Raw genomic sequence first — 25,145 nt, 5'->3', positions numbered from 1 at the left:
ACCAAGAAAAATTTGGTAAACAGAAAATGGAAATAAATAAGAGATCTAATCTAAAATTGGATAATCTATGTACAGATGTGTAGGGTGTGAGTGAGAATAATACCTTAACGAGTTAAAATTGGATAAATTACGTACTCATACGTAGGCCGCAAAAAATTCAAGTCAAATTAGGATAAACTATATGGATAATAATATTACAGGGACTAAGACTGAAAGATACTTTGAGGGAAGTAATAGAGACCATACAGCAAGTCACCTTATGTGACTTGAAACTTGTTTTCACAATCGCATTTGTGTTGAAATTATCTCCTGAGAAAGTTGCTCATTTAATCCAAGGATTAGGAAATCCCTGCCCAGAAATTCGTGATGAACACTTCAAAGAAATTTTACATGTGCCTTCACAATTGCACAAGTGGATAATGGTTCATAAGAAAAAAGAGATTACGTTTTCATTAAGTAAAATTTGATGGGGCCGATATTTCAGAAGAACAAGGAATTTGCACAAATGAATATCGTCCAGGAAATTGAAATTTTGATCACTGATTTTATAAGACAAATAATTATTTGTCAGGGGGGAAAAATTAAAGGTGTCCAGTAGATTTCTATTCCTCCATGTTACTCTATTACAGGATTTCAAGACTCATTTTATAAATCAAATAGTTTAGTGTTCCAGGACGTTTTTAGGCAGATTTTGCAAGAAATACAGGCCTGTGCTTTGGGATGTTTGGAGGTTGGAAACGGATCTCTATTTGCTTACTTAATGCTTTTCATCATGTTACTGTTGTAGACCTGGGATAAAATATTAAGACTGACAAGTATTTTTTCAGAGATAAGGGCTCAAGCATTTGGTACAAATTGTGTTAGTGTTGGTTTGAGATAATATTCAATATTAATCCAACTTTTATTGATTGCCTACTGTAAAGCTAAAGTTATTTACTTACTTTTACTTGACCTCTGTACCCATAATATTCAATATTAATCCAACTTTTATTGATTGCCTACTGTAAAGCTAAAGTTATTTACTTACTTTTACTTGACCTCTGTACCCAGAATGATAACACTTGGGTCATGTTAGTTTCTTGTTTATTAAGTGTATGAACAGATAAGTAGGTTATGAGATATGCTCAAGTAGCTATAGTTGAAAAAACATCAAATAGATCAGGGACAAACACAAACCAGAGTATTATGTGGGGATCTGGGGTTAAGAGATTGTGTATTATAAATTGCTTATAATTTGCCTATAAGTAGTTTATTAAGTGTATGAACAGATAAGTAGGTTATGAGATATGCTCAAGTAGCTATAGTTGAAAAAACATCAAATAGATCAGGGACAAATACAAACCAGAGTATTATGTGGGGATCTGGGGTTAAGAGATTGTGTATTATAAATTGCTTAGTAATTTGCCTATAAGTCCTTACAGTTTCACTATAGTTACTTAGGCACAGGAACCTAAACTTCAAGTTTACGAAAAAGTACTTACTTAAGTACCCTTGAGTACCTACACGAGTATAGGTAGTAAATTAACTTCATTTAGGTGTGGCAGGTACTTTAAATGATGGGATGTCTACTAAATCATAATAATCATAATCATAATAATCATAATAGTGCTTATTTATACTGCTCGCATAGGACTGAAAAGTCCCTTTACTCCAGCAGTAGGCTACTACTATTATTGTGGTCAAATTCTCAAATTATAATTATATTGAGGATAAAATTCCATACCTCGGCTGGGATTGAACCCACGTCCTCCTGTTTACCAGGAGAGCGCCTTGACCACTACACCACCGAGGTAGGTATTTGAATAAAATAATACTAAAGATATAAAATAATACTAAAGAAATAAATTTGAATAAAATAATACTAAAGATAGGTGGTGTCTTATAGAACATTGATTTATGATTAAATACCTTGACTTACACTTTATTTCTTTCCAATTTTAGCATTGGTATCATGTACCGAATCACCCCCCAAGTTCAGTCCCAACTACATTGTGAAGGGAAATCTCTATATTCCCTTTGCTGAAATTAAAGAGCCTTTCTATGCATGGTATGACAAGGGCGAAAAGAAGAGCAGAATTGACTACTATGGAGGTAAGTACTATTATTATGAAGAAGGCCCCGGGTTCGATGCCCAGTATCGAAAAAATTGTCCTCGTTTTTCGATTGCAAAATCGTTCTCATTCTATGTCAATGGAGTTTATTATGACGAGAAATGCAGTAAGTACCTGTTATCCAAGAAAAAGAATAATAAAAAAAATAGTTGTTTTAAGCATAAATGCTTGTCACAAACTTCGTTTCCCCCTTAAAAGATTACGCTTTTTTTATCTTGGACTAAAACCAACAAACTCCAGATCCAAAGTCCGCCGCGGTAACCATTTCACCACTGAAGTTCATACAAGGTCAATAATATTTATGGTAGAGCAACCTCCGTGGTATAGGGGGTACTACACTAGGCTAGCATGCCGGAGGTCCCAGATTCAATTCCCGGCGGAGTTGAAGTTTTTTCTACGCTGTGCTTGGAGTTCGGGGTGCATTCAGCCTATCCACAAAAGTTGTGAGAAGGAGAAAAGACTTTACTTTATCACAAATAATTTTGGGGTCGAGTGGATTGGAACATATCACATGCCTTCAGGCACACGCCATTTGTCAAGAGTCAGGTTTACCTGCCCTTGGGATCAATTTAATTTGAGGAAATTATTTACTGTTTAAATCAGTAATTTATTGATGAAATTAGAAATTTGATTATTTTTGACATCCCTCTTATTTTCTATTGCAGATAATTCTCCCGATGGTTTGGACCATGCAGTTCTAGCAGTTGGCTACGGAGAACTCGGAAGACTTTACTTTATCACAAATAATTTTGGGGTCGAGTGGATTGGAACATATCACATGCCTTCAGGCACACGCCATTTGTCAAGAGTCTAGGTTTACCTGCCCTTGGGATCAATTTAATTTGAGGAAATTATTTACTGTTGAAATCAGTAATTTATTGATGAAATTAGAAATTTGATTGTTTTTGACATCCCTCTTATTTTCTATTGCAGATAATTCTCCGGATGGTTTGGACCATGCAGTGCTAGCAGTTGGCTACGGAGAACTCGATGGAAAACCTTACTGGCAAGTGAAGAACTCTTGGTCTACCTATTGGGGCAACCAGGGCTACGTGTTGATGTCCATCAAAGATAACAACTGTGGGGTTATGACAGCTCCTACCTATGTAACCATGTAAACCAGCTTCAGTTACATTGTCAAATTATATCATTTATTTTAAAGTTTATTTTTATTTTGGCGTGTCAACACAAAATTAAATGTTAAGTTTATTTTTAAACAAAAGACAAAAGAAATTCCTTTTAATGAAAAATTATCCAATGAATATTAAATAAATGTATGAATCTTTGTTAAATAAGAAGCTACCTACAAACATCCTACTTTTTTCCAGTACATTATTGTGTGACTGTGTTTTTGATATGAAATTTACAATTGATGCTGAGTAAACGTATGTATATCACCTCACTGTGGACGAATCCTGTTGCAGCGGCAAACTTCCTCGGTCTTGAAACTGCTTGATGTAGCCAGCGTTAACAACAACAACATGATGTAAAGAACATCCGAGAAAAACGGTGTGAGTTTTCATTTCTTTGTGCACATTATTTGGATCTATCTCATTAGGCGATTCCAGATATTTCTCTGGGGCTCCTAGAAGCCTCTCATGGGTCTAAAGTTACTTGATACTCACTCTGGTAGGTTGGGCATGATACCGGATTGTGAAGATCTCTTCAATTCACACTTGACGGCTCCTAGAAAGTAAAACCCGGGTTCATTAAAAACACGATAACCGATAGGATTTCAAATGTAACTATTTAATTAGATAAAATGTTAATTAAGAAACACACCGGCTTTTTAAACTGATTGATCCAAGATACCGACGAAACGACGAGGTGTTTCGGGACTTTCGGGAAAAGCGGAAAAGTAAAAAGGAAAAACAAAGCAAGGCATGAGCGAGAAGCAACGTTGCCAGTTTGCCACTATGAATTACCGCACGCAAATACAATATTACCGTACGCCCCCCTTTGAGAAACCAGAGGAAATCCGATCTAAGCGAGAAACCTCTGTCGCAAGAACTCTACCACATAAATACGTAAACGCTTGGGCCTCTTTCCGTGCCTGGCCTGATTTCAAATTCAAAGCGGCATTAGAGACACTATTTGTTGCGTATTAATTATAATAATAATTACTTCCGGTTTTTAAGTGCCTACCTAGGTACCTACCTAACCTCATACCTACCAACACAAAAACTATAATGTGTTTAGATCGCGATGTTACGCCGCGCTGCGCCGTCATAGTACAGTCTAACCTAAGTGGGAATCCAAGGGACCGACACTTTTTTCCCACTCATCCAGGTTTCCCAGTTAAAAAAGTGTCCTACTTAGAGAGGTTGTCATGAAGGGACCACGATTTTTTTTCCTGTTATCCAGGTTTTCCCCTTAGACAGGTTCGATTGTACATACAACTAACAAATTAATTCGTCTATAAATTCAGATCATGGTCTAAAATAATAATTAACTCAAATAGATACATTACACGTACTATGTCTATCTTATGCCTGTAAAAGGTCTAGAAAAATAAAAAGAACGTGTAATGGGCCTCTTTCCGTGCCTGGCCTAATTTCAAATTCAAAGCGGCATTAGAGACACTATTTGTTGCGTATTAATTATAATAATAATTGCTTCCGGTTTTTAAGTGCCTACCTACCTACCTAACCTCATACCTACCAACACAAAAACTATAATGTGTTTAGATCGCGATGTTACGCCGCGCTGCGCCGTCATAGTACAGTCTAACCTAAGTGGGAATCCAAGGGACCGACACTTTTTTCCCACTTATCCAGGTTTCCCAGTTAAAAAAGTGTCCTACTTAGAGAGGTTGTCATGAAGGCACCACGATTTTTTTCCCTGTTATCCAGGTTTTCCCCTTAGACAGGTTCGACTGATGTACATACAACTAACAAATTAATTCGTCTATAAATTCAGATCATGGTCTAAAATAATAATTAACTCAAATAGATACATTACAAGTACTATGTCTATCTTATGCCTGTAAAAGGTCTAAAAAAATAAAAAGAACGTGTAAGTTTCTGGAATGATAGGTATTTTCACGTTCATAAATATCACATTTAAAAAATTCGGGATATCAGATCGAGGTACATATACATACGTTTACTCAGCATCAATTGTAAATTTCATATCAAAAACACAGTCACACAATAATGTACTGGAAAAAAGTAGGATGTTTGTAGGTAGCTTCTTATTTAACAAAGATTCATACATTTATTTAATATTCATTGGATAATTTTTCATTAAAAGGAATTTCTTTTGTCTTTTGTTTAAAAATAAACTTAACATTTAATTTTGTGTTGACACGCCAAAATAAAAATAAACTTTAAAATAAATGATATAATTTGACAATGTAACTGAAGCTGGTTTACATGGTTACATAGGTAGGAGCTGTCATAACCCCACAGTTGTTATCTTTGATGGACATCAACACGTAGCCCTGGTTGCCCCAATAGGTAGACCAAGAGTTCTTCACTTGCCAGTAAGGTTTTCCATCAAGTTCTCCGTAGCCAACTGCTAGCACTGCATGGTCTAAACCATCGGGAGAATTATCTGCAATAGAAAATAAGAGGGATGTCAAAAACAATCAAATTTCTAATTTCATCAATAAATTACTGATTTCAACAGTAAATAATTTCCTCAAATTAAATTGATCCCAAGGGCAGGTAAACCTAGACTCTTGACAAATGGAGTGTGCCTGAAGGCATGTGATTTGTTCCAATCCACTCGACCCCAAAATTATTTGTGATAAAGTAAAGTCTTTTCTCCTTCTCACAACTTTTGTGGATAGGCTGGATGCACCCCGAACTCCAAGCACAGCGTAGAAAAAACTTCAACTCCGCCGGGAATTGAAACCAGGACCTCCGGCATGCTAGCCTAGTGTAGTACCCCCTATACCACGGAGGTCGCTCTACCTTACCTCGTATGAACTTCAGTGGTGAAATGGTTACCACGGCGGACTTTGGATCTGGAGTTTGTTGGTTTTAGTCCAAGATAAAAAAAAGCGTAATCTTTTAAGGGGGAAACGAAGTTTGTGACAAGCATTTATGCTTAACACAACTATTTTTTTATTATTCTTTTTCTTGGATAACAGGTACTTACTGCATTTCTCGTCATAATAAACTCCATTGACATAGAATGAGAACGATTTCTGAGAGGCATCGATAGCAACCGAGACGGGACCGTGTTTAGCCAAAGCCAATTTCAAAGCATCTTCACTATTTGGTGTCACGTTAACAAATCCTGTCATGGTAGCTGTGGCTGTGGTATTAGCAATGTGACAGTAAGCGTCCTAGAACACAATATAAGTTATCATAGGTATTTGTACTTGTTGATTATAGACACTCGTTACTGTAAGCCCTCGAGAATTTAGGTTCTAGGCTTTGCGGTAAAGCAGAACCTTTTCGCAACTTTTGTGGATATCATTGCTAAGTGCCTTCTTTGCAATCAATTTAAATATTTCAATAATCATTTAACACTGGGAATGCCACCAATGGTCTTTACTTGATTAAAGTAGCTACTCAGTTGTCCTCACGAGGCTGAGTTTACCCCAAACTCCAAGGACAGAGCCGAAAAAACTCCGACCCGGGACCTCCGGCATGCAAGCCTAGTGTGATACCCACTCGGCCAAGGAGGTTGCTTTATGGAAACCCCATTCATTTTACCATACAGAAGAGATCTTGCCTCACAAAGTTTCGTAGTAAATCCTGAGCTAGCCAGAGTACATGATAGAAGGGTCACTCCAGATATGAACCAAACACAACGTTGTTTAACGCGTGTGTTTGGCTGTTACCATACAGAAGAGATCTTGCCTCACAAAGTTTCGTAGTAAATCCTGAGCTAGCCAGAGTACATGATAGAAGGGTCACTCCAGATACGAACCAAACACAACGTTGCTTAACGCGTGTGTTTGGCTAAGTACATACCTGTCCCAAGTATGGACCGTAGTCATCTTGAGTAGGTAGACCATGTTTCATAATCCACTGATAGGATCTGAAGTCTTCACCTCCATCACAGCCATTGTTACCGTAACCCCAACTGCAATCTATCAGCGCCTGGGGAGAGAGAATAATATATCATCGTGACTTGGGGTCTTCTACACAGTTTACTGTGAAAAAGGACATTTTGTGAACTTGAAATTATTCGCAATCAATTTTATTTATCAGTTATCTAAGCCGGCAAAGTTCCACTTTCTTACCTGTTGAGAGAGTACAGCCAACTTCTTGTGTTTCATATAGTATGCTCCTTCCACTGCTCCAGTGGTACCAAAACTCCAGCATGAACCACAAACAGATTGATCTGAAAGTAATTTAAATTCTTATAGTAATGAACCTAGCTAGTAATAGCAATAAACACATTTAAGGTGGGTATTGCTGAACGTCCCTTAAAAACCAGTGACTTGAGGTGTAGTTTTCCTACAGATAAGCATACGAAAACCATCCATCAGTCAATACTACCCTAGGGATTTTCAGAAAATTCAAGGAAGAGACACCAGTGATTTTTCAATAAATAATATATCTTTTTTTTTAGATGGGTGTTTCAGCGCCGCGCCATTTTCATGTCGTACCAATGAAACAAATGTCACCTTAGACTCCTGTGGTTTGTGTTAAAGCAAGCCCAATTGCCCATCCCGTGGTATGCCACATTAGATAGACGAGAAGAGACACAATACTTTCCATTTAGGCGCTGGAAAATATTCAGGGAATTTTTAATGTGAACCAAGCAGAGAATTGTAGCCTTTCATTTCATACCTGACAGGTATAGCATCCTTTGAAGCCTGAAAGTTTAAAATAGATGGCATTGTAATGTGTTTATTTTTACTTTTTTTTAATACAGAGAGTTTAACATCTAGATAGGTAACTCGAACATAGTAAAACTCTTTAACATTTTTTTTCTTTCCAAAGAAAGATATGAAAATACCATCTCGGTACAACATTCCATCACTTCGAGAACTCTTTCTTGAACAAGAAATTTTTGATCATGAGTTGGAATCTCATTTTCTAGTAAAAGACCATGAAACCAGGCATTGTTTTCTCGGAATATCAAATAATGGATGGCTTCCGTGTTGAATTGCTTCTGTTATAGCCACTATGAATTACCGCACGCAAATACAATATTACCGTACGCCCCCCTTTGAGAAACCAGAGGAAATCCGATCTAAGCGAGAAACCTGTCGCAAGAACTCTACCACATAAATACGTAAACGCTTGGGCCTCTCGAATCTCATTTTCTAGTAAAAGACCATGAAACCAGGCATTGTTTTCTCGGAATATCAAATAATGGATGGCTTCCGTGTTGAATTGCTTGTGATGGAGAAATATTCGAAAATATTCTGACAAAATAACCCATCCACACATAATGCTTACCTTGTTGTATCTCACCCACAGTGAGTACTTGCTAACTTTCTCTCCCTCTGAGGTGACCAATCTCCATTTCTCCAGAATGATACCGTTGACCAGCTCTTCACCAATGTACTGAAATTCATGTTCATAAATCGAAGTAAGTAAATAAAAACAGAAAATGAATAAAAAAGAATAACTCAGCTTTTATACTTTATACTTGGTTGAATGAATGAATTGAGTTTTGTCTAATTTTGATGAAATATGCACGAAAAATGCGTCAAAGATTTGATGTACTATAAACGCGCTTGGAAAAATGCGTCAAAGATTTGATGTAATATAAACGCGCTTAGTTGCTTAAGTTAACTTCTTCATGGGTCAATAAATCCACGACATCGAAAAAAGAACTAACCAACTTTTGGAAGAAACTGAACGAAGGTAACTGAAACTTTTTTTTTTCATTGAATTTTACATTTTACATATTTTTGTATGGTTTTTTCTGCTTAATACTCGTTCATAACTCGAAGTAAGTAAATAAAAACAGAAAATGAATAAAAAAGAATAACTCAGGTTTTATACTTGGTTGAATGAATGAATTGAATTTTGTCTAATTTTGATGAAATATGCACGAAAAATGCGTCAAAGATTTGATGTACTATAAACGCGGTTAGTTGCTTAAGTTAACTTCTTCATGGGTCAATAAATCCACGACATCGAAAAAAGAACTAACCAACTTTCGGAAGAAACTGAACGAAGGTAACTGAAACTTTTTTTTTCATTGAATTTTACATTTTACATATTTTTGTATGGTTTTTTCTGCCTAATACTGTCCAATTGTATCTAATCTTCTCATTCTCATGGAACCGCGGTCTAAGAAAGAACAAGCGGTAAATGTTCACCTTAAAATCAGACACATCAGGTAGAACTGACTGAGGTTCAATAGTGGCATCTGGTATTCCGTAAGCGTGGAAGCAGGAGATCTTATTCAACTCGGTCTCGGTTGTCATGGGAGCAACTTTCAACGAAAGCCCGTTAGTTCCATTCTTGCTGAGCTGGTAGGTTTTGACCATTCCTGAAATAGGTTTTCCACGAAATTTATGCAAGACTTGACTCGGAAAAAAGGACTAAGTTCCAATGTTCTTTCTTACTGTTTTCGTAGGTTTTAGTTCCTTTTACAAAATTCATGGACCTACATTCAGATGCGCTGTCAACACGAGAACATCAGAAAGTAATCCTTTGAAATAATGGCAATCGAAAAACGAGGACAATTGTTTCGATGTCATTATACTTAAATCCCTTCTGTCTATCTTTTCCAGTCGTGGTGTCCGAAATGATGCATCATTAGTGCCTCCAATTAGACAAACAGCTTCCATATTCAAGCAGCCTGTTACAGTGTTCAAAACTCAAGAGAGCAAAGTCAAGACTGAAATCAAACAAGGCACACAAGAAAAACCAAAACAGGTAAGGATAAAATTAATATGTGTAATATGTTGTTTTCTAATGCTTGGGATTAACTATTATGTCACTTTTCTAAATGGATTTGAACACAGGACCTTTGGATCAATTTTGGGAACACAGAATCTTTGGATCAATTTAATTTGAAGAAACCATTTACTGATGAAAATATGTGTAATATTAGCAGTGTTTATTTTTACTAGATACTCTAATAGTGGTCAAATTATACTAAGGACAAATGTCCATTCCTTGGCTGGTATTGAATCCACAACACCCTCCTATAGAATGACAGGGTTTTATTTCTTCTCACTTAAGTAGCTAGGTTTTATTTATTCTAAATACTAAGGACAAATGTCCATTCCTTGGCTGGTATTGAATCCACAACACCCTCCTATAGAATGACAGGGTTTTATTTCTTCTCACTTAGCTAGGTTCTATTTATTCATTCCAGCCAGTCACATAAAAAAAAAAAAAAAAAAAAAAAAAAAAAAAAAAAAAAATGAGTGACCAGGCCATAACCAGCCTAGCTCACTGGTGCTTATTGAAAATTAGGTGTAGTGGTTCAGGAGATAGAGTGATCAGTGTGTGAAATGTGAATGAGTGAATGGATCTTGATTTTATAATATAAGATGTCAATATGCTTCATAAATAAGAATAAGTGTACACAGCCACAACCATTGGCTAAAACCACAGTACTAGTTCAGAAATTTCTACAAAAAGGAGTTGTCACAAATGAGCAGTGACCACTACTATTAGGTATAGGGTTAGGTCAAACACAAAAAGGAGCTTTCACAAATGAGCAGTGACCAGTTATTATAGGATAAAAGGAGCTTTATTTTTTCATTGGCTTCTGAATCTGAATAAATATCAAAGCCACTACAAGACAGGTCAAAGTACAATAGAGTTAGGTCAAACACAAAAAGGAGCTTTCACAAATGAGCAGTGACCAGTTATTATAGGATAAAAGGAGCTTTATTTTTTCATTGTTGTGGCTTCTGAATCTGAATAAATATCAAAGCCACTACAAGACAGGTCAAAGTACGTATAGGATAAAAGGAGCTTTATTTTTTCATTGTTGTGGCTTCTGAATCTGAATAAATATCAAAGCCACTACAAGACAGGTCAAAGTACAAGATAAATCAAATATTCTTACCCACACTCAGGAGCAGCAGAGGTAAGAAAGTTATAGACATCTTGCTATCACTGCTAAAGCTTCACTGACACCTGACACCAACTGATTGACTACTGCTACTGATATTGAGTTATCAGTGTAACTTGTCAATCAAATATTCTTACCCACACTCAGGAGCAGCAGAGGTAAGAAAGTTATAGACATCTTGCTATCACTGCTAAAGCTTCACTGACACCAACTGATTGACTACTGCTACTGATATTGAGTTATCAGTGTAACTTGTTGAAGCATTGGCAAGACTTGATTCTCCGTTAGTACCTAGATAGTACTTGTGATGTACCAGATAGACTTGTGTTTCTTTGCTCACTGGACTGGATGAGTGATGGAGTATGTGTTGATGATTGATGATGTCGTAAAACACCAACTTTCACTGAGATATCGAACTATTAATGGATATTATCAGTTGTTCTATTATTCCAATAAAGCAAAAGCAATAAACGTAAAAAAATTAAACGAAATTTTTAATTTTTACATTCCAGAAAATTTGAAATTTTGTACCAAATTTGAAGCGTTGCCAGATTGCTAAAATTGGAAAGAAATAAAGTGTAAGTCAAGGTATTTAATCATAAATCAATGTTCTATAAGACACCACCTATCTTTAGTATTATTTTATTCAAATTTATTTCTTTAGTATTATTTTATATCTTTAGTATTATTTTATTCAAATACCTACCTCGGTGGTGTAGTGGTCAAGGCGCTCTCCTGGTAAACAGGAGGACGTGGGTTCAATCCCAGCCGAGGTATGGAATTTTATCCTCAATATAATTATAATTTGAGAATTTGACCACAATAATAGTAGTAGCCTACTGCTGGAGTAAAGGGACTTTTCAGTCCTATGCGAGCAGTATAAATAAGCACTATTATGATTATTATGATTATGATTATTATGATTTAGTAGACATCCCATCATTTAAAGTACCTGCCACACCTAAATGAAGTTAATTTACTACCTATACTCGTGTAGGTACTCAAGGGTACTTAAGTAAGTACTTTTTCGTAAACTTGAAGTTTAGGTTCCTGTGCCTAAGTAACTATAGTGAAACTGTAAGTACTTATAGGCAAATTATAAGCAATTTATAATACACAATCTCTTAACCCCAGATCCCCACATAATACTCTGGTTTGTGTTTGTCCCTGATCTATTTGATGTTTTTTCAACTATAGCTACTTGAGCATATCTCATAACCTACTTATCTGTTCATACACTTAATAAACAAGAAACTAACATGACCCAAGTGTTATCTGGGTACAGAGGTCAAGTAAAAGTAAGTAAATAACTTTAGCTTTACAGTAGGCAATCAATAAAAGTTGGATTAATATTGAATATTATCTCAAACCAACACCAACACAATTTGTACCAAATGCTTGAGCCCTTATCTCTGAAAAAATACTTGTCAGTCTTAATATTTTATCCCAGGTCTACAACACTAACATGATGAAAAGCATTAAAGTAAGCAAATAGCGATCCGTTTCCAACCTCCAAACATCCCAAAATAGACCAACATAAAGTTATTATAATACCTATTGTGAACCTGGGCCTTAGAAAGAGGGATCCCCCCTTGATTCCTCAAAACTGATTACCACATAAAATATCTTCAATTGTACATCAAATAATCCCATTTTCAAGTAGGAGAAATCACTTTATGGCCTAGTGACCAACAAGCAAGCAAGAGGTCAAGTGATTTTTGGCAGGATCGTATTCCAGGATACACTCATCCCTATGTATTTTATCCCAGGTCTACAACAGTAACATGATGAAAAGCATTAAGTAAGCAAATAGAGATCCGTTTCCAACCTCCAAACATCCCAAAGTAGACCAACATAAAGTTTTTATAATACCTATTGTGAACCTGGGCCTTAGAAAGAGGAATCCCCCCTTGATTCCTCAAAACTGATTACCACATAAAATATCTTCAATTGTACATCAAATAATCCCATTTTCAAATAGGAGAAATCACTTTATGGCCTAGTGACCTAACAAGCAAGCAAGAGGTCAAGTGATTTTTGGCAGGATCGCATTCCAGGATACACTCATCCGTATCGGACAATAGTTGAAGAGCTGAGTATTTTATGTAAGTAGCAATCAGTGCCAATAATAAAATTAGTACCTATGGGCTGTAAATGAACTCTGTTTTATTATCATAGGTACCTACTATGACAAGTGTCAGAAACTTTTACAATAACATGTCTGTAGGTATTACTTAGGTTTATCAGAAAATAATAAATGTGTCTTGCATTATTTTTATGTAAGTGTTCGCTAAATGAAATATGTACAACTTCTCTTGACATGATTTATTGAACCCATTTTGTGCTTTACCACCAACAGATTTATTTGAGGCAATTTAGTACCTACCTCTGTAGTATAGTGGTCAAGACACTTGCCACTTGCCTAGGAATCAGGAGACATGGGTTCAATACCAACTAAGGCATGGGATTTTATTATTTTATCAACATTGTTTGAGAAGTTGAAGCTGGGGTAAAGGGACTCATTAATTCTATTTGAGCAGTATGAATCAGTTGCATGTGGGTAATGCACCCAGAACATTGGCAGTGGGACTGCTAAAAGGTGGAAAATTAAAGTTCATTCCAGCCAGTCACATTTAATTGTTGAAGTAAAATATTTCTGCCAGAGTTTCTTCCACTAGGTAATGTCCTCACAAAAGAAGATGGTAACTATAAAGGATATACTTTTATTTTAAAAATTTAATCTTGCTCAATCAATATTAACTTTGAAATGGTTTGATTGATTTCCAGTTGTTCTGGGAGAAAAGACTGGAAGGTCTGCGAGCATGTGATACAACTGGATCTGAATTGACTCCTATGGAATTGCCTAAGACATTGAAATCTGTAGGACCTCATGTTCGAGAAGAAACCATTCTACAATCAATAGCCACCGCATTGCATGTGCTTCCCCATCCTGTCACCGGACAGGGAGGTAATAAATCAAACCTAGAGAAGAGTCCTGGAATATTCCTGAACCCAGAACAGCCCCTCATAATGGGTGTCTCCATCACAGAAGAAGATATCAAGAAACAGGAAGAAAAAGTGTCCAGTGCCCGCAGCAAACTGAGAGAAGCATTGAAAAGAATTTAACTCTTTGTAAATTTTGCCTGGTAAGTCGTTGGCTCTTTGGCCAGAAAGCACAGGCCTATATTTCTTGCAAAATCTGCCTAAAAACGTCCTGGAACACTAAACTGTTTGATTTATAAAATGAGTCTTGAAATCCTGTAATAGAGTAACATGGAGGAATAGAAATCTAGAGGAAATAAAAAGGAGAGGAGAGAGAAAACTATACCTAGCAGACTGTGTATAAGATGAAATATCCAATGACTTGTACCCAGGGTTGCAAAGCTGACTACGTACTTCTGAAGAAAGTCTCGAATTCTATACAAATTGTTAGCAACCATATTGAGGGCATCAAAAAGCATGCGTACTGATACTAAAGCTGTATCAGCCGTGTATGTAATGTCACGCAGAGAGCTAATCATGTGATCACTGTTTTGAAACACAGGTGAAAATAGTTCTTGAGCCATTTGAATATATCTGAAACAAAACAACATTGTGAAAAGAGAATTAAAATGAACTTTGTATTTTACTACTCTACAACCTATTTAAAATTCTGTCCTAAAATAAATAAAAGCTTGGATAAAAATAATAATAGTTAAAAGTGAGAACCCTTGAATGAGAATCAAAGATTATTTTCCCAATACAATCTTTAGAAAATGTAAATAGTTACATAGGTAGTAGAATATAAACAGTTAATGGGCTTTATCTTACCTGCCAGGCATTAGGAAGTTTTCTTGTGATGGATAACCACGATTCATATAATTATTTCTGTACATGTAGCTATTCATCCCCATATTTCCATACATTCCCATATAATCTCCTCCATAAGGTCTTTGATAGTAAGGTTGCATAGTATTGTAGCCACCTTGGTACATATTGGAACTGGTGGCATTATAATTACGAGGAGGCACCGGGGGTGCTTGCTGAATCTGAGACCAGGGCACAGGTGGATCTTGGAATCTACTGGAAGTATCAATGTCATGAGATACTCTGAAATACAAGAAAAAACATCAAACTTTCCAATACAAGTAGTTAGATACATACCAGTAAGTTGAGACACTCTTTATTTTTCAATGACAATTTTTACTTTCCTCATCCTATAGGAAGGAAAGTAATGTAGGTAATCAGGTCAAATTTTTATTTTTTCAGTCCTTGTACTGGGTAATCAGTAGTTCAGGACGAAACAACTGAATAAAGCATTATAGTACATAGTAATAATATGTCAAGTGTATTGCTACTAGGACAATGACATAAATTCCAGCCTTCTCCTGACCCATGATATTATCTCAACGTCTGAAGGAGCCAAGAAAAGTCCAATAGTTTAATGTTCATATTAGCAGGAATATGATAAGCACTCTTGATTATACTAAAAATAAAAAAGGAAAAAAAATAATTATAAAAATAATAAAAAAGTCTACAATTAATTATTAATAGATCATGTCTTATAGACTTGCCTGTGTAAGCTAGAGGAAAGCTTTGTGTCAAGCCCACTGTGCTGTCTGGGATTGCCATGGAGCATTTATATTGAATATTGTAAGCAAAGGTAGTGATAAAAGGGTATAATAATAATAATAGGATATAAATATAAATATAATGGGGGTTACAAGAAAGCGTATGCACGCTCAAGTGTGTTCAGGGTTAGTTGTCCTTGAGTTGAAATTATTCTTCGAGCTGGCTGTCTTCAAGTGTAGTCTCTTCGTTTCCTTGATCTTCGTTTATGATGTCAGTCTAAAACAAAACAGGAAAAGATTATTAATAATAATATAATTATTAATCGACGGATTTGAAAACGAGACAAAGGAAGGCGAACTGAGAATTAAACAATACCTGGTCATTGGCTTCTAAAACAAAATAGAAAGAACGCCTCTACCGCTCTACCGAACATTCCCCCCCTTTTAACGGCCGTTTGAGCATGCCGGCTGCTAAATCGGGGTTCAAAGCACCGAGTACCGCGTGCACCCTGATGCGAGAGTTTTCATTATAATAGGTATTATTTCTGTTTCTAATAGAACTGGACTGTTACTTCAATTAAAAATAGTTGAAACATTTAATCAATTCAAATTAAAACGAGATTTAATGAGTTATTTATCAACGCAATTAACGGTGGTTAGGTGGTAGAAAATGCCCCAGGCATTAACTTTATCCATTGGTTATGTTCTGAAAAGGAGTGTAGTATATTAATTTATTAATGGAGAATTTGTCAGCTGCATCAGTGGTGAATACAAGTTTCATTCCGGGTAAGGAATAAGTTATATAGGGTGTAAATGGTCTTGGGGACACATGAATATCTTCCGAATGAAACTAGAAACCTTTTGAGCACCTGAGGGAAGCACCGAGATTGACGAGTTGAATAACAATAAACTTTTTGCTCTATGCTCTCCCCTCAGTGAAATAGTCCTAAACTATAATGGACGCGGCACACAAGGGATCATGATCAAGAAGAGAGCGCCTTAAAATGCTCTCCCCTCCACTCTGTTTTTAGCGTTAAGCTATGTCGACGGCTGACAAGTCGATCGACATCTATCGACGGCCGTCGACTATGTGTGGACACAGCTTTAGAAAAATATTTTTGCGAACATGTCGCCAATAAGGGTTGTGAATGCTATTACAACCTCTTGCATGTGATATAATATATTAGCCTGGGTTTTCTTCACCAAACCAAAGAAACCTGTTGAGAAAACAAGAAACAACTTTAATTAAATTCAATGCCAAAAACTTGAATCCTATTTTTTCTACCAATAAGATACACTTTTCCTTTTTCTTTATATTTTTCCCCAAATTAAAATTTGAGATATTTTATTTTTACATTGAATGAAAATTACCTAGGCATTTTTAAATGTACATGCAGAGGAAATATGCTCTCCCCTCCACTCTGTTTTTAGCCTTAAGCTATGTCGACGGCTGACAAGTCGATCGACATCTATCGACGGTCGTCGACTATGTGTGGACACAGCTTTAGAAAAATATTTTTGCGAACATGTCGCCAATAAAGGTTGTGAATGCTATTACAACCTCTTGCATGTGATAATTATATGATAGAAATTACGAGTATTTAACTAACTTGAAAACTTTTGAAAGGCATGTTTTCACTCCATATGTTTGATTACCTACGTATATCGAATTAAAATTTCATTTTACTTGGGAATAAACAAACCATTTTCTAATGGCGGAATACCTGTTTGAATTGTATATGTATAATTTTCATTCGGAACATATTCAGATATAATGGACCACGCTGTATTGTCCTAGCGGTATTAAACATCTAAAGAATGGTCGTGCCTTTTGTTACGTAGAAAAAGCAACCGACTGGTAACACAACAATATTAATTTGTACTCTTATTATTTCTTTTTGTGTGAAAAAAGAAAAAAATATTTCGTTTTGTTAGTTAAAAAAAAATATCACTACTCACTATCCTTAATTTTATTGGAAGTTTAGAACTAGATTACGATGGGTATCATCTTAATGAGGGAAAAAGGGTATTTATTTGTTTGGACATCAGCTGAATTAGGGTAAAATTCAGGGTATTTATTTGTTTGGACATCAGCTGAATTAGGGTAAAATTCAGGGTATTTACTTGTTTGGACATCAGCTGAATTAGGGTAAAATTCAGAGTATTTACTTGTTTGGACATCAGCTGAATTAGGGTAAAATTCAGGGTATTTACTTGAGTTATACTCTGTAAAACAAGTGAATTGAAATTAAAGTTACTTGTTTGGACATCAGCTGAATTAGGGTAAAATTCAGGGTATTTACTTGAGTTATACTCTGTAAAACAAGTGAATTGAAATTAATATGATAAGTCTACTACGTACCTGTTCATGTTAGAGATTCCTTGGTCAGTCATATGAAACATGTTTTTGGATGAAGACATGGCCTTTAATATTACTATTCTTGCTTATTAGGTGGAGGATGTGAAAATTGCAGAATGTTTCATAGCACAGCTCAATGGAAAACAGGGAATGACTATACTTCTCATAGATAGTTCTTTGACGTGGGGCTGCTAAAGTACGTAGATTATCACAAAGTTAACTAGTAAAGTAAAAATAGAATTATTAATTAGGTAATCATAAAAACAAACTAAAGAAATTAAAGAAAAATGTTTTCATTTGGGGAAATTATTTCATCATTCAAGTGAACATTCGCAGGGAAGGGATGTACGTCCAAAGCAAGGCGCTGGGAGTATTTTACCGACAATAACACACTTCCTCGGGTACGTCTTTTGGTAGGAAAGGACACACCTGCAGTAATCCATCAATATGATTCCTTACCAATTCTATCTCACTGACGTACTTTACCTAAAACAAGGGCAACACCGATGCATCACAAAATACTCGCGTAAAGTTAGAACTTTAGTGGTTAGCGAGGTGGACTTTGGATCCGGAGGTTGGTAGTTCGAGGCAAAGTCGAGCCAGTTCATATGTCTGTGTATGTGTTTCATTTTCAATAAACAAAGCATAACTGAGAGGTACTAGATGTTTACTAGAGAGGTTTACTAAAAGAAAAACATGTACGTATACATACTTATAATTATCAAACTCAAGGATAAGTATGCGCACAAGATACAAGGATACGTACTCATGGATTAAAAGCCCGAATGACATACCTATTACCCAAAATTGTTACACGAGAGGTTTACTAAAAGAAAAACATGTACGTATACATACTTATAATTATCAAACTCAAGGATAAGTATGCGCACAAGATACAAGGATAAGTACTCATGGATTAAAAGCCCGAATGACATACCTATTACCCAAAATTGTTACAGCACTTTGAAGAAAAAAGTACAAGTTCTACTACGGACTGCGGGGAGAAAGGGAATTTGCACATTGGGACCGCATAAACAAGGCATAATATTCTAACATCAGGGCCTATTACTTCTGATTATTTCGGGCTTGAGGTCCATTTTGGATTTACACACATATATCTCGATTAACCCCGAAATAATCTTGCGGTCTTAATAAGCTAGCTTAGGGTTAATGGAAACTATTAATATTATTTTTGAAATACACAACAATCAAGTGATAGAGAGATGAGAAAGCAAAGGAAGGAAAGAAGAAAAAATACGAGTACAAAAGGAGAGACAGACATTGTACATTTTTATTTTCAACCAGGTATGTTTAATTGGATTTATTAGCAGGACGAGGACTGGGTTAGTTTGTTAAATCACACAAAACACAAACTCCTATACCTCCTCTACGTTGGTATCTTGTGGTTGTTCATCAATTTCATCATTTACATTGTCAATATTCTCATCAATGGTGTCTTTTTGTCCATTTTCATCAATTCCTGGGTTTTCACTCCACATGTCAATTTCTTCTTCTGGTTGGTTTAAGCTTAAAAAACCAAATAATATTTTGTACTTGTCATATTTAAGTACTTATGGGTATCTAATTATTTGCACTTATTATAGGTACATAAATTTTAACTTTGTCCAATTCTAAATGTTCATAAGTTTCTAACAGATATATAATATATATTATCTAGTTTTGTTATACCAATGGTACTAGTAGGTATATAATAATTTTGACCTGTGATTTTGTTAAACTGGAAATTATCTTGAGATATAAAGTGAAATATAGGGTACCAGCATGTGTCTATGGATTTTTCCCCTTTTTTTTTCAGAACAATGACTATAATTTAGTTCTCAAGTATCATTACTTTCTTACCTTTCTGTTTCTGCATTTGGCACCAACTCTTTGTCTGCTGAGATCTAGAACACAAGAAAGCATCAAATTGAAATGGGAGTGGTTACTACCCTAGGGATTTTCAGAAAATTCAAGGAAGAGACACCAGTGATTTTTCAATAAATATCTTTTTTTTTTTAGATGGGTGTTTCAGCGCCGCGCCATTTTCATGTCGTACCAATGAAACAAATGCCACCTTAGACTCCTGTGGTTTGTGTTAAAGCAAGCCCAATTGCCCATCCCGTGGTATGCGACATTAGATAGACGAGAAGAGACACGATACTTCCCATTTAGGCGCTGGAAAATATTCAGGGAATTTTAATGTTCGTAAGTAAGTCTTTACTTGAAAAAAAAAGTAATAATAATAAATAAATGAAAAAAAAAAAGCATATATCAAACCTTTGACGGGAGTGACAGCACCATACAGAGTCCAATCCAAGCTAGCAGGATAGTCTGACTTCTTGATATTCTTATAGGGGAATGCATTGCCTCCATTGTATCCAGAGGTACGTCTGAATCCTCGCAGAGCTTTCAGTTCCTCGTCAGTTCTATCTGCTAAATGATTGATTCCTAACTTGTAACTCAGACCGGCACGATTCTTTGAGTGAATATACCTGGAAATATTCATTTAATATTGTTTGTTAATTTATTTATTTATTATGGAAAACTGAAGATGCCAATCCATGAAGAGCATGGATGATGGAAATTAGTACCCTACACGCCTTACACTTGAATTTAGACCACGCTACGCCACTGGAAGTCTGGTTGGGGGACTTTAACAGGGAGTAGACCAGCTTAGTTTGGCTGGGGACTCAGTCTGAAATTTTCCTTGCTACAGAAATAGCAAAGGTTGAGTGGGAAGGGTATCCACTCGTTAAAAACTTTTAGCCAAAACCAAATGTCAGCCCAAAGCAATCACCCAAGGACTGATTGAGAGGCTGACGAAAAACGCCGACTCCGTCTATACACGAGAAAAGGGAAGGAAAAGAAGAAGATTTATGGAAAACTATAGGGATATTTAGGCAATATTACTAGAAAAATCGGAAAACCCCCGATATTTCGAACTGTTTCCAAGATAATTTTAAGAATATATACGACACTTCGTAAAATAACTAAAAATTATACACGAGAAAAGGGAAGGAAAAGAAGAAGATTTATGGAAAACTATAGGGATATTTAGGCAATATTACTAGAAAAATCGGAAAACCTCCGATATTTCGAACTGTTTCCAAGATAATTTTAAGAATATATACGACACTTCGTAAAATAACTAAAAAACAAAAGAATTCAAAACTTTCTCCCCCTCACCTCAAGTTATGAGTGAACACAGTTTTCCGGGCAGCATGTTCCTTAGCATCGGCGTAAACTTTGCCATGGTTATATTTGAATCGTGTAAACTCAGCCTCATGATGAAGTTTCTCATTGTTGATGAATTCCCGCATAGGATTGAAAGTAGCAATGTGTTGATCAGTTGATGATTGATGATGTCGTAAAACACCAACTTTCACTGAGATATCGAACTATTAATGGATATTATCAGTTGTTCTATTATTCCAATCCAATAAAGCAAAAGCAATAAACGTAAAAAAATTAAACGAAATTTTTATTTTTTACATTCCAGAAAATTTGAAATTTCGTACCAATTTACCAAATTTGAAGCGTTGCCAGATGTTTCACATACCGTACACTTTCGAAAATAACCGTACCGTACTCTAGCAACAACAAGTAACAACAATTTTTTTTTTTTTTTCTTAAAGATTTCATAATTTCATTTTATTTATCTTTGAACTTAAAAAGGCTTGATTATTCTCTTTTTTGTTTTTTCTGGTTTTAGTTTTAAGGTGAAGTGTCTTTTGTTCAAATCCTCAAGCACTTTCTGACAAATTGACATCAGAATTGTCAATAGGCCAAAAAGCTCTTTAGTTTTAAGGTGAAGTGTCTTTTGTTCAAATCCTCAAGCACTTTCTGACAAATTGACATCAGAATTGTCAATAGGCCAAAAAGCTGTCTTTCTCAGGTAAGAAATCTGATAAACATGGTAGATGGATGGAAGTTTGATTTTGATAACAAACCATCATAGGTCTCATCTTTTCTATGGGTAGTATTGAGAAAGAAAAAGTCCATGAGATTCATAGGTTTTTAATAAAAAGACATCAGATCCTCTGAAAATACAAACATGTTAGGTAGCTACCATACATGACAAATTTAGCCAATGACAGTCCACTTAGCTTGGTATCACATCTGCCTTACCAAACATTAGGTGTATTTTTCTCATCATCTGACAAATTTAGCCAATGACAGTCCACTTAGCTTGGTATCACATCTGCCTTACCAAACATTAGGTGTATTTTTCTCATCATCTTTTTTTACAGGTTTCTAACTTGTTGAAAATGTTGCCCACCAAGAAGCGGTATGAATGTCCTCAGCTGCCTCCAGGATGGTACCGGGAAGAAGTAACGAGAAATAAAGGATTGTCAGTGGGCAAAGTTGATGTCTTCTACTATAGGTAAGATAGCGGACTAAAATGTTGTATCATCATGGAGAAGAGGAGACATAGTCCCATGTATCCTTGCCTCCAAATTCAACCACACAGAGCCCAAGTTTCTGAAATCTGATCTAGATTGTAAATTATTTGTGGTGAAGCTGGAGACCTCCAAATTTCACCAAGTGCCTTGTTTGGACAGTATCAATTGAAAACTTGTTTGTGGACAAACCTTAGGTTTGTACTAAATCAAATGATTGGTTGTTTAATCAATCTCTTGTCATTCATTCTAACATTATTTACTTGGTTGTGTTTCAGTCCCTGTGGTAAAAAGCTGAGAACAAGAAGTGAGGTTCTTCAAGTAATCAGAGGAAATATTCCAGGAGTATCCTTTGACTTCAGATCAGGCAAACTGAATTCTTTACAAAAACATCGCAATAAACAGAGGGGCAATCAATTTGAATACTGGTAAGTTTTTCATTTTTACTTTCCTTTTTAAGTGATTTATTTTTAAATTATTTGCTGGTCACTCCATAAAGCTGAGTGGTAGTTTTTTTTTCCAAGTACCTAAGTAAGTAGATAAATTTGTTTATGGAAAAATCCCCTCTTATAAATAATGGAGGTCTTGAAAAAATGGTAGGAATATAACATAAAGGCTATGATATATCAGCAAATTATTAAACTGAATTCTTTACAAAAACATCGCAATAAACAGAGGGGCAATCAATTTGAATACTGGTAAGTTTTTCATTTTTACTTTCCTTTTTAGTTGATTTATTTTTAAATTATATGCTGGTCACTCCATAAAGCTGAGTGGTAGTTTTTTTTTTCAAGTACCCAAGTAGATAAATTTGTTTATGGAAAAATCCCCTCTTATAAATAATGGAGGTCTTGAAAAAATGGTAGGAATATAATGTAAAGGCTATGATATATCAGCAGATCATTATACTTAAATCCCTTCTGTCTATCTTTTCCAGTCGTGGTGTCCGAAATGATGCATCATTAGTGCCTCCAATTAGACAAACAGCTTTGTTAAAGTTACTATCAGCGACCTGCACCCATAAAGGAAGTTGATTCCCCTGCAAGTTCAATGTCTTCATGCGTAGCTGTTGTCCTGGAGTGAGGCTCAGCTCTGATGAATTAGATGCAACAAAGTTATATTTGGCTTGCACAGGTGTAAATTTGTCTACTTGAGGGTTCCAATCTGTGAAAGAAAAATGAAATTGCATTATTAATAAAAACTTTAGAAGCAACTAGATTCCAAGAAATTTATCAACTGAAGGTTAAGGACAATGAAACATAAAATACTCTCTATTTGATTGCAATACCTAAATAGTAGGTAACTAGGTACCTAACTCAAAAGATTAAAAGTCCAAACAAATAAAAAAGACCGTTTTTCCTCACCATCTGTCTTTGAAAATAAAAAGCCAGATGACTTCACAGTGAATACATACCTCCATCAGCTTTCTTCTCATCATTAGAGTCATCTTTCTGTACAACCCTTTTGATAAGGTCAATGAGTCGTGGTAAAATATAACTGAATGCTGTGATAAGAGCAGATAGAGCCATGAGATTCGCAATGACAGATGGATTTCTATTCTCACCACTTTGGACTTGATTCCACACATTGTCCATATTAGCCTGGGTTTTCTTCACCAAACCAAAGAAACCTGTTGAGAAAACAAGAAACAACTTTAATTAAATTCAATGCCAAAAACTTGAATCCTATTTTTTCTACCAATAAGATACACTTTTCCTTTTTCTTTATATTTTTCCCCAAATTAAAATTTGAGATATTTTATTTTTACATTGAATGAAAATTACCTAGGCATTTTTAAATGTACATGCAGAGGAAATAAAAAGGAGAGGAGAGAGAAAACTATACCTAGCAGACTGTGTATAAGATGAAATATCCAATGACTTGTACCCAGGGTTGCAAAGCTGACTACGTACTTCTGAAGAAAGTCTCGAATTCTATACAAATTGTTAGCAACCATATTGAGGGCATCAAAAAGCATGCGTACTGATACTAAAGCTGTATCAGCCGTGTATGTAATGTCACGCAGAGAGCTAATCATGTGATCACTGTTTTGAAACACAGGTGAAAATAGTTCTTGAGCCATTTGAATATATCTGAAACAAAACAACATTGTGAAAAGAGAATTAAAATGAACTTTGTATTTTACTACTCTACAACCTATTTAAAATTCTGTCCTAAAATAAATAAAAGCTTGGATAAAAATAATAATAGTTAAAAGTGAGAACCCTTGAATGAGAATCAAAGATTATTTTCCCAATACAATCTTTAGAAAATGTAAATAGTTACATAGGTAGTAGAATATAAACAGTTAATGGGCTTTATCTTACCTGCCAGGCATTAGGAAGTTTTCTTGTGATGGATAACCACGATTCATATAATTATTTCTGTACATGTAGCTATTCATCCCCATATTTCCATACATTCCCATATAATCTCCTCCATAAGGTCTTTGATAGTAAGGTTGCATAGTATTGTAGCCACCTTGGTACATATTGGAACTGGTGGCATTATAATTACGAGGAGGCACCGGGGGTGCTTGCTGAATCTGAGGCCAGGGCACAGGTGGATCTTGGAATCTACTGGAAGTATCAATGTCATGAGATACTCTGAAATACAAGAACAAACATCAAACTTTCCAATACAAGTAGGTAGATACATACCAGTAAGTTGAGACACCCTTTACTTTTCAATGACAATTTTTACTTTCATCCTATAGGAAGGAAAGTAATGTAGGTAATCAGGTCAAATTTTTATTTTTTCAGTCCTTGTA

General features: G+C 35.5%; 3 protein-coding genes and 1 long non-coding RNA gene across 4 annotated transcripts; 3 read left to right on the top strand and 1 right to left on the bottom strand.

Annotated features, from left to right (window-relative positions):
- The first annotated feature begins 1,051 nt into the window (after positions 1–1,051).
- LOC103506723 (cysteine proteinase COT44-like) lies at positions 1,052–3,418 on the top strand. The gene is made up of 3 exons (XM_008471125.3): positions 1,052–1,070; positions 1,942–2,217; positions 3,045–3,418. The coding sequence occupies exons 1-3, from the start codon at positions 1,052–1,054 to the stop codon at positions 3,227–3,229; spliced, it is 480 nt and encodes a 159-aa protein (XP_008469347.1). The 3' UTR covers positions 3,230–3,418.
- Positions 3,419–5,135: 1,717 nt separating this feature from the next.
- LOC103506722 (cysteine protease XCP1) lies at positions 5,136–25,002 on the bottom strand. Its single transcript, XM_026821698.1, has 10 exons — positions 24,703–25,002; positions 24,221–24,468; positions 23,790–24,005; positions 23,345–23,539; positions 21,162–21,360; positions 20,253–20,467; positions 7,312–7,412; positions 7,040–7,168; positions 6,216–6,405; positions 5,136–5,666 (listed from the first exon to the last, which is right to left on the bottom strand). The coding sequence occupies exons 1-10, from the start codon at positions 24,864–24,866 to the stop codon at positions 5,482–5,484; spliced, it is 1,842 nt and encodes a 613-aa protein (XP_026677499.1). The 5' UTR covers positions 24,867–25,002; the 3' UTR covers positions 5,136–5,481.
- Positions 9,636–14,285, top strand: LOC103506720 (methyl-CpG-binding domain protein 2). Its single transcript, XM_026821697.1, has 3 exons — positions 9,636–9,680; positions 9,716–9,913; positions 13,854–14,285. The coding sequence occupies exons 1-3, from the start codon at positions 9,636–9,638 to the stop codon at positions 14,190–14,192; spliced, it is 582 nt and encodes a 193-aa protein (XP_026677498.1). The 3' UTR covers positions 14,193–14,285.
- On the top strand, positions 12,132–13,372 carry LOC113466377. The gene is made up of 2 exons (XR_003390788.1): positions 12,132–12,516; positions 12,836–13,372. It is a non-coding gene; the product is annotated as an uncharacterized LOC113466377 (long non-coding RNA).
- Positions 25,003–25,145: the final 143 nt, after the last annotated feature.

This window comes from Diaphorina citri, unplaced genomic scaffold (genome assembly GCF_000475195.1).
Source record: "Diaphorina citri unplaced genomic scaffold, Diaci psyllid genome assembly version 1.1 scaffold257, whole genome shotgun sequence".
Classification (NCBI taxonomy): Eukaryota; Metazoa; Arthropoda; class Insecta; order Hemiptera; family Psyllidae; genus Diaphorina; species Diaphorina citri.
The sequence above is the reverse complement of the archived record's forward strand: the minus strand, read 5'-3'. Positions and strand labels throughout refer to the sequence as shown.

What these genes read in the sequence shown, in the direction of transcription:
- LOC103506723 (XM_008471125.3), top strand. An exon ending in TTATTATGACGAGAAATGCA is followed by an intron (nt 2,218 to 3,044) that starts GTAAGTACCTGT and finishes TTTCTATTGCAG; the next exon opens with ATAATTCTCCGGATGGTTTG.
- LOC103506720 (XM_026821697.1), top strand. Translation starts at nt 9,636, where the DNA reads ATGGACCTACATTCAGATGCGCTGTCAACACGAGAACATCAGAAA. An exon ending in CAACACGAGAACATCAGAAA is followed by an intron (nt 9,681 to 9,715) that starts GTAATCCTTTGA and finishes TCGAAAAACGAG; the next exon opens with GACAATTGTTTCGATGTCAT. An exon ending in CACAAGAAAAACCAAAACAG is followed by an intron (nt 9,914 to 13,853) that starts GTAAGGATAAAA and finishes ATTGATTTCCAG; the next exon opens with TTGTTCTGGGAGAAAAGACT.
- LOC103506722 (XM_026821698.1), bottom strand. Translation starts at nt 24,866, where the DNA reads ATGTACCAAGGTGGCTACAATACTATGCAACCTTACTATCAAAGACCT. An exon ending in TGCTGTCACTCCCGTCAAAG is followed by an intron (nt 7,413 to 20,252) that starts GTTTGATATATG and finishes AATTACTTTCAG; the next exon opens with ATCAATCTGTTTGTGGTTCA. An exon ending in TGGCTGTACTCTCTCAACAG is followed by an intron (nt 7,169 to 7,311) that starts GTAAGAAAGTGG and finishes CTCTCTCCCCAG; the next exon opens with GCGCTGATAGATTGCAGTTG.